The following is a 9406-nucleotide window of genomic DNA, read 5'->3' on the forward strand; positions in this document are numbered from 1 at the left end:
ACTGTGGAGCCAAGCAAACTAAAACTGTTAACAATCTCAATCTCTTCAGCATCCATACTGATGCTGAAAGTTGGCCCAGTGGTGAGAATCTTTGTTTTCTTAATGTTGAGCTTCAATCCATATTGAAGGTTGCAGTCCTTGACCTTCTGCAGCAGGTGTTTCAGGTCCTCCTCAGTTTAGCTAGCAGGGTTGTGTCATCTGCATAATGCAGGTGGTTGACTTTTCCACTAATCGTGATGCCACATTCCTCCGCATACAGCCCAGTGTCCTGGATGATCTGTTCTGCATACAGATTGAAAAGGCAAGGAGACAGAATATATTCCTGGCGGACCCCTTTCCCAATTTTGAATCATCCAATGTCTCCTTGCTCTGTTCTGACAACTGTCTCTTGATCCAAGTATAGGTTTCACATTAGCACAATCAAAAGTTCTGGGATTCCCATTCTTCTTAAAGTCAGCAACAGCTTTTTGTGATCCATACTGTCAAAAGCCTTTGCATAGTCAAAAAGCACAGATAGACATTCCTCTGGTACTCTGTGCTTTTTGCCAAGATCCATCTAACATTAGCTATAATATCACTAGTACCACGACCTCTTCTTCACCATTATTAATGCATCTTGATTGTGTGTTTTATCGATTTCTGATTGCAAAAGTTGGTAAAAATTTTCTATTTCCTCCATTTTGGCTCTAGTTGCTAGTGCATATATTTGAATGATAATGGTACTCACTGGACTTCCTTGTATGTGTATTGTAGCATTATATTTTAACATTGTATTTTGAGATGGATCTAGAAGTGACTTTTTAAACTATGAAAGCAACACCATTTTCCCTTACCTTTTCATCTCTGGCATATTAGGTCTTATGATTGTCTGATTCACAGTGTCACATGCCAGTCCATATCATTTTGCCAATATTTACTATGTTAATATTTATACTTTCCATTTCTTAACAATGTCCAGTTTTCCTACATTCATGTTTCTCACATTTCACATTGCAATCACTAGTATCTGCTTACAACTGTTGCACCTCCTTTGTATGAGCAAAAGTCTGTGGTGATGAAGGAAGAAGTTCAAGCTGCTCTGAAGGATTTGACAAAGAGAGGCCCGGGAATTGATGGCATACCAATTGACATATTTCAACAAACAGACGCTGCCCTGGATGTGCTCACCAAGATGTGCCAAGAAATCTGGAGGACAACCACCTGCCCAGCTGACTGGAAGAAATCCATATTTGTCCCCATTCCAAAGAAAGATTACTCAACAGAGTATGAAAATTTATTGAACAATATCATATGGAAGCAAGGTTCTGCTGAAAATGAGTCAAAACTAACTGGACCAGCACGTTAACAGAGAACTTCCAGATGTGCAGGGTGGGTTTAGAAGAGGCCATGATACTAGGGATATTATAACTAATGTTAGATCAATCTTGGTTGAAAGCAGAGAGCACCAGAGGAATGTCTATTTGTGTTTCATTTACTGTGCAGAGACATTTGATTGTGTGGATCACAACAGACTTTGGCTAACTCTGAGAAGAATGGGAATCCCAGAATACTTGATTGTGCTTATGTGAAACCTATATACTTACACTAGGAGGCACTTATCAGAACAGAGCAAGGAAACAACGCATGGTTCAAAATCTGAAAGATTGTATGCCAGGAATGTGTCCTGTTTCCATATATCTTCAATTTATGCAGAACAGATCATCTGGGAGGCTGGGCTCTATGAGGAAGAGTGTGGCATCAGTATTCAAGGAAGACTCTTCAGCACCTTGCATTATGCAGATGACACAACCTTCCTTGCTGAAATTGCGCAGGCCCTGAATCACTTGATGCAGAAGATCAAGGACTACAGCCTTAAATATAGATTGAAGCTCAAGCTCAAGAAAACAAAGTTTCTCACTACTGGGCCAATTAGCAGCATCATGGTAGATGATGAAGAGATTGAGATTGTTAATGGCTTCAGTTTGCTTGGCTCTACAATCAACACTTTTGGTATCAGCATCCAGGAAATCAAAAGATGAATAACATTTGAAAAGTCTGCTGACATGGACTTCTCCAGAGTACTGGAGAGCAACAGTGTCATCCTAGAGACTACGGGGTGCCTGATCCAGGCCATGGACTTTGCAGTTACTTGCTATGCTTCAGAAAGCTGGACAATGAGTAGGGGTGATAAAATGAGGATTGATGCCTTTGAGCTGTGGTACTGGAGAAGAGTATTGAATACACCATGGACCGCTAGGAGAACAAACAGGTTTATCTTAAGAGAGGGTGAAATGTGGCTTCTCCTTGGAGTCAGGGATTCTGGAGTTTCATCTGACACACTTAGGCATGTTGCAAGGCAGGACTAGGCCTTGGAGAGGGACATCATGTGTGGGAGTGTGGAGGGACAGCTTGAGAGGAAGACTCTCGATGAGATGGATTGACTCAGTGACTGGGGAAATGGGGGTAGATGTGTCATAGATGGTAAGGTTGACTTAGGATAGAGCAGGGTTCAGAGCTATTATACATAGGGTAGGTATGAATTGCAGACAACACAATGGCACATAACAAGTTCTAGCATTGGAATGCTTCACCAGAAATTTAAACTCAATATTGAATTAATGCCAGTTTTTCTTATGTTCTGTAGAGTTAATGCATTTCCAATAAAATTGCGAAAAAGCTCTTTTTTTTTTTAAGTGGGAGAGAAATTGGCACTCAATCTATAATTTTTAAATATGCAGAAGATCTAGGATAGGCAAAACAGTTTTCAAAGGAACAATTGAAGAGCTTGATACCTACCTTAAGATTCCATAAAATTACAATACATCAAGACAGTGTAATATTGGTATAAAGTTAAAACATACAGGTCAATAGAAGAGATAGTCACACTGGAAAGATACCTACATATATATGGTTTATTTATTTATTTATTTATTTTTGTTGTTGTTTTGGGAAAAGTGCCGGAGAGAATCAGTTTTCCTCCAACAAATGGTACTAGAACAATTGGTTATCTCTATTAAAAGCTAAACAAAACTTTGATTCATTTGTGACTGATTTTGTAAAAATGAACTTGAAACGTATCACAGACTTAAATGTAAAACTTAAGCTTTTAAAACTTCTAGAAGAAAATGTGGGAGTAAATCTTACTTTGGGTTTGACAAATATTTTTAAAATTAAAACAAAAACCATCAATTTTTTTGTAAAAAACAAATCTATAATTTAAACTACATCAAATTGAAGTCTTGTTTTTAGAAAACATTTTAAAAAATTAAAAAGCAAGTAACAAACTAGAAGAAAATATTTGCAAGACCTATGTATGATAATATCCCTGTACCCAAACTATAAAAAAACTATCACACCTGAAGAAGATCAACTCAGTGTACTGCTTTTGAATCAGAACAAATGACTTTGGAGTCATAGCTGACCCTTCATTGGATTTACGAGGCTGTAAATTGAATGGGTGGGGATTGCTCCTCTTTCTGCTGAGGTGTTACCTTGCTTGACTTTTGGATTTAGTAGCACAGCTTCCTGCAGACTAGACCACCAGAGCTCCCTTCATAAGGTTTTTAGCTTCCTTAGTAAGCTAGCCCCTTTAAAATACAAAATATTTAAGCAGATACTGTACTAGAGAAGATTTACCATGTCACAAATGTTGTGAAGTACCATCAAGTTGGAAACAATCTATAGCTGACCCAACCAGTGAGTTTTTGGAGGCAATAAATTGCACAAGAGGAGATTGCACGTCTTTCTTCGGCAAAGCTGCTGGATTCAAACTGAATACATGGGGGGGTGGGGTGTCAGCACAGTTCTTGACCACTAAGCCACCAGAGCTCCTTTGGTAATGATTAGCTAGTTTATGTAACTTTGCATCCTGTTGAGTCTGCTGTATACATGGTTATATTTATAAAGTGTACTAATGTGAATGAAAGGAGTTCAGGTGCTCTTTCTAGTGGTAAGGATGTATGCTGCTAAGCCGAAGGCATATGGATTGGATTCAGCAGCTTCTCTGAGGAAAGAAACATGAGCAGTCTCCTGCTGTGTGATTTGTAGCCTTTGAAAACCTCCTGGAGGGTCAGCTGTGTATTGATTCTGATTCAGTGGCACATAACAACAACAATAAATATGAATGCAGAAATAACACCTGCCAGACATTTATATAGTCAGTCCTATTTCCATACTTTTTCAGTCTATATGCAGAACAGATTATCTCGAGGCTGGGCTCTCTGAGAGATGTGGCATCAGGATTAGAGGAAGACTTATCAGCAATCTGCATTATGCAGATTACACAACCTTGCTTGCTTTTAGCGTCCTTAGTAAGATAGCACCCTTAAAATACAAAATATTTAAGCAAAAACTGAGGAGGATCTGAAGTACTTGCGCAGAAGGTCATGAGCTGAAGCCTTCAATATGGATTGAAGCTCAACACCACCGGGCCGATTGGCGGCATAATTATAGATGAAGAGATTAACAGCTTTAGTTTACTTAACTCCACAATCAGCACTCTTGGCACCAGCAGCCAGGAAACTAAAAGATGTACTGCATTGGGAAAGTCAGCTGTCAAAGACCTCTCTTAAGTACTGAAAAGCAGAGATGTAAGTCTGGAGACTAAGGTGCACCTGATATAGGCCATGGTCTTTGCTATTACTTGCTATGCATCAGAGACCTGGTCAATGACCAGGGAGGACAGAAGGAGAGGAGAAGAGTATTCACTATACCATGGACTGCTAAGAGAACAAACAGGTTCATTCTGGAGAGGATGAAATCAGGCTCCTTTTTTGGAGGAAAGGATTCTGAAGTTTCGTCTGACATACTTTGGACATGTTGCAAGGAGGGACCAGTCCTTGGAGAAGGACGTCATGCTTGGGAGGGTGGAGGGACAGCACAGGAAAGGAAGATCCTTTATGAGGTGGATTGATTCAGTGACTTGGGTAAAGGGGGTAGGTGTATATGTAGACAGTGAGATTGACACAGGATAGAGCAAGGTTTAGGGCTGTTCTACATAGGGTCGCTACGTGTCTCAACAGCACATAACAACGGAAAATGTTCTGAGAATTTATTAAATCTCATTTTCTTTTATATAGCTTACTATTCAAAATGAGGAATTTAAGACAAATGAAGATGGAATTCCAGAAGTAGATCAGTTTAATTTGGTATGTAACCTTTTTTTGATATTTATTAATTTACAGTTCATGGAATATTTGCATAGTTTTCGTGGTGCAGTGATACAATGCTTCGCTGCAAACAGAGAAGTCAGCAGTTAAACACACCAGCCACTCAGTGGGAGAGGACTTGGCTATTTGCTTCTATAAATATGGTGACCTAAGAAACAGTTTGTGGCAATTCTGGTCTGTCCTGCTGTCACTATGAGTTGGAATAGATACTACACATAACAACAATACCTGCAAATGTCCTATGAAGAATAACTGGGTGGTACAAATGCTTAATGTGCTCATTTGCTCATTGAAAGCTTAGAGATTTGAGTCCACACAGAGATACCATAGAAAATGTCCTGGATGGAGATACATATATATTTAAATCATCTTTTGGAGTTCATATAGAGCATAGTTCTGTCACACACAGCCTTGCCATGAGTAAGGAGTGACTTAACAGCAACTAGTGTGATTTGCTTTTTTTAACATCCTCTGAAATTAGATTTTTGAAAACACACATTATTGATGCTGAAGTTTTCTTTGCCTGTACTACTAGGGTTGTAATAAAAAGCATTTGAGACAATTTTTGGGCTATTAAAAACCTATAACTTACGTGGCTTTCTCTGTTTGGATGAAGTAATGAAATTTGATCATTTACAAACTTAACATGATTGATTGTCTTTAGTTTTTTACCAGTCTCCAACATGGTAGCCTATATTGTCAAAGTGTTTAAGTTGAGAAAGTAATAGAGATATCTGTTAGACAGATGGGAATTAGGCTTTTCACAACTGAATCATCGAGGAGACCTCTTTCTTCTGTCATTTTCTGTTTGTTAGAACAAATTCACTTCCCCATGCTCAGGGGTAAGGATAGGGTTATTGTGGTCATTTTAGGATGTGTATAGTGTATAGATGCACTGTAAGGTGTATCTATTGACTCTGTGCTAGTTACCACACTGTTGCTGTATATCATCAAGTCAGTTTCAGGTCACACCCACTTTATATGACATGGGGTCCTTAAGCCTGACACACAGTTAGATGCTTAATAAATATTTGTTGGATAAATGAATCTTGTCATATTGTTTTTTGCTGAATATTCTTTGCTTTGTCCCCCCCCCCCCAAATCCCTCTGGAGTTGACTTATTTTTAAAAATTCTATTTAGTTTATGATCTGAAGTAGGAATCTTACTTGTTTTTGTCAAATTAATTGATCTGGCAACATTTATAGAATTATTTTTTCCCTGATTAGTAATGCCATTTCTCTTTTATGTCAAATTTCCCTATACTGATGGATCTGTCATTGAGTTGATAGTGACTCATGGTGATCCTGTAGGGACAGCCTGGGTTTTGAAGGCTTTAAATCTTTAAAAACGTAGACAGTATCATATTTCTCCAGTAGAGTAGGTGGTAGGTTCAAACTTCAGGTCTTTTGCTTATCACATGAATACTTCAGCCACAATGCCAGCAGAAGCACTTGTCTGATAAATGGTTAGGCAATTTTTTTTTAGTTTTTTATTTTATTAGAGATTACCTTAGTTGTATTTTGCAATTTTACAAATTGTAAGACAGACTGTTTGACCTGTTCTTTTCCTTTTATATTTTATTATTTAACTTTACACATTAAGATTTTTAGTGTAAAAAATCAATCCATTTTTACCTTTTTCTAATGGGGAGCCAGTTGTCCTAACACCTGTTATTTAAAAAGCTACTTCCCTCATTTGAAATGCCTTTTTAAAAAAATACTAAATTTTGATTGATTTCAGGGGTGGATTTATAGTTTTACTCTTTGTCCCATCTTTTTTTTTTATTCAGCACAAACCAAAGTGATTTTAATTTTAAAATATTTTTAATAGCTTTTAAAACTTTGCAGGGCTAGTTCCTTCTTCACTGCTATATTTAATCAGTTTGAGCGATTGTTGTTATCTTTCTAAATACAGTCTAGTTGAATAATCTTGAGGATAAAACATAGATTGTATTTTCCTTGGTGTCATGTACATTTTATAAATAAGTGAAAGTTGATACATTTATAAGTCTTGCTTCCCCTTCTTTGTGTCATAGAACAACTACTTTTGTGCTTTTTAAGAGGATAAGTTATTTTTCCTCATTTAGATTTTGTATAAGTTAAATATTTGCCTGTTTGGATAATGTTTTTAAATATATTTAAAAACGTACTCAGCAGAGTACAGTCTGAACCATAGCAAATGTTAATTCTGAACATTCTGTATCCCAGACACTATACTAGTTTACCTGGGGATGAAGTGATAATCAGTGAAAAATTTCTGATCTTAAGGATATTTGAACTTACTGATACTCAGAGTACATACTTTTGGTTGGGTTTTTTTTTGTTGTTGTTGTGTGTTTTTTTTTTTTAATTCAGTCTTTGTTTCCTGGTTAGAATAATTACAGGGGCAAGTACATGGTGCCTCAGGAGGTACAAATAATAGAACAAAAATATAATAAAGTTATTTACATGTGGTGAAAAATTGCCATGAAATAGTAGCATGTAATAAATTACAGCTCCTATAATGATTGTAATAATAATTGTGAAAATAGGATTCTCAGAAGAGATCATTTAAAAACAAACTAGAAGCAGTAGATGAGGTGAATAAAGATGATTGTTCTAGGCAGAGGCGGCATAGTGTGGACATTTTCATGGAAATACCCTAGAGAGGAAGGACAAACTACTGTCAATTTTGGTTTCATTCAGCTGTGATTTTTTTAACCCCCTTCTAAACTTTCAACTACAATGGGGTTTCTCCACCTCTTTTTTAAATGGTGTATACGTCTAGGGGTGTATCCCGTTCTAAGAAAGTAATTTTGTCACAGAACTAAAAAAATCTAAATATAGAGCAGATTAGAGGTGATATATGATGATTATGGTTAGCACAGGAATCCAGATTTTAGGTTGCATAGAGAAGTGTACTCTGGGGGAGGGGTGGGGTAGAAGGGATGGGGGAATTGTATACTAATGAAGGAATATTTTTTTTCCTTTTCCTTTTCAGAGAGGGGAGCAAACTGGTGGGGAGGGGTGGGCAGGGAGAAAAGTGTGGCAGTGAATGAATGGAAATCCACAACCTCTATAAATGTCTATTAAAATAAAAAAAAAAGAACACTAAAGAAAATCTTGGAAAAAAGAAAAATAAGCTTAGCACTTAACATAAAAATGATGATCAATTCTTTCCCCATGCACCTTTATATCTATATAATGATAATAAAAGGGATAATAAAAGGTAATCGCTATCATTCCTACTGTTATTTAAAAAAACACTTCTGTATTCCTTATCATGAATATGTTTAAAATGAATTCCTCTTTATTACATATGTGTCCTTTCTCCCCCTAAAATCTGTTTTGTCTTTTTTTATAGGATGATCATGTTAAATCCCTCCTTTTTAGTTTGATTTTGTGTAGAAGTTCAGTGACTGCTGATGAAGTGTTGACTGCTAGCTATTTCTTGCTACCAAAGGTGAAATCAATTCCAAATCCAAAAAAAGATAATGAATATACAGAATATATAGAAGAAGAGTTAAAGATGGAAAATTTGGATAAACATAAAGAAAAACAAAGAAATGGTGAAGCCAATTTTGATTGCTAGATTAGTACTTTATTTTTTGTTGCAGATTTTTCTTTAAAAACTTTGGTAAGTTTGGTTAAACAAAAATCTAAAAGTGTTCTGATACCAGTTTGGTATTTAAATTGTGAAAAATAAAAGCTGTTTGTTTATGCAAAAAAAATGGTTGTATGGTTTGACATTTAGTTTAACTTGAGAAGTAGTAAGGAGGGATTTTCTGTAGTTACCTCTGTAGAGATTGAATAATTAGACTGTGATACTTGTGACAGAAAATATTATTAGATTGCTAGACAAATAAATCTTACTCATATTCTCAGTATGTTGGTCAGTTGGTGATACAAAGGATACTGTGTTCAACAAATAATTACTTCACGTTTGTCTTGTACTTAGCTCTAGAAATAGAAAGCAAAATAGAAAATGTTTATAACCTTCATTCTACTACTACAAGGAATCAAGTTAAAAAGGTCTTTGACCTGATTATCCTGGAAAAAACCTCAAAATTTTTAAAAACAAAACCAATACTAATTCAAATTAATGAACACAATTGTAATTAAGGAGAATTCATTTCAGTTACTATACCCTGCCATATGAATGCCATAAAGGACTCTATAGGAGGAGACTGGTTTCAAGTCTTTTTATAATAAAGTAGGTAAGAAATGTTGAAAACAAGATCTAAGGGAGAAGAAATAGAGCTGAAGCATATAGGCAAACA

At 36.3% G+C, this 9406-nt stretch overlaps 1 protein-coding gene across 1 annotated transcript in view; it reads left to right on the plus strand.

The window, feature by feature from the left end:
- STK31 (serine/threonine kinase 31) overlaps positions 1 to 8718 on the plus strand; it is a 123024-nt gene extending 114306 nt beyond the window's left edge. The window contains 2 exon segments of the mRNA XM_006880302.1: positions 5058 to 5126; positions 8491 to 8718. Coding sequence (XP_006880364.1) covers positions 5058 to 5126; positions 8491 to 8718 — 297 coding nt within the window.
- Positions 8719 to 9406: the final 688 nt, after the last annotated feature.

Source organism: Elephantulus edwardii, unplaced genomic scaffold (assembly GCF_000299155.1).
Source record: "Elephantulus edwardii isolate Elephantulus edwardi_28Jun2011 unplaced genomic scaffold, EleEdw1.0 scaffold00007, whole genome shotgun sequence".
Classification (NCBI taxonomy): Eukaryota; Metazoa; Chordata; class Mammalia; order Macroscelidea; family Macroscelididae; genus Elephantulus; species Elephantulus edwardii.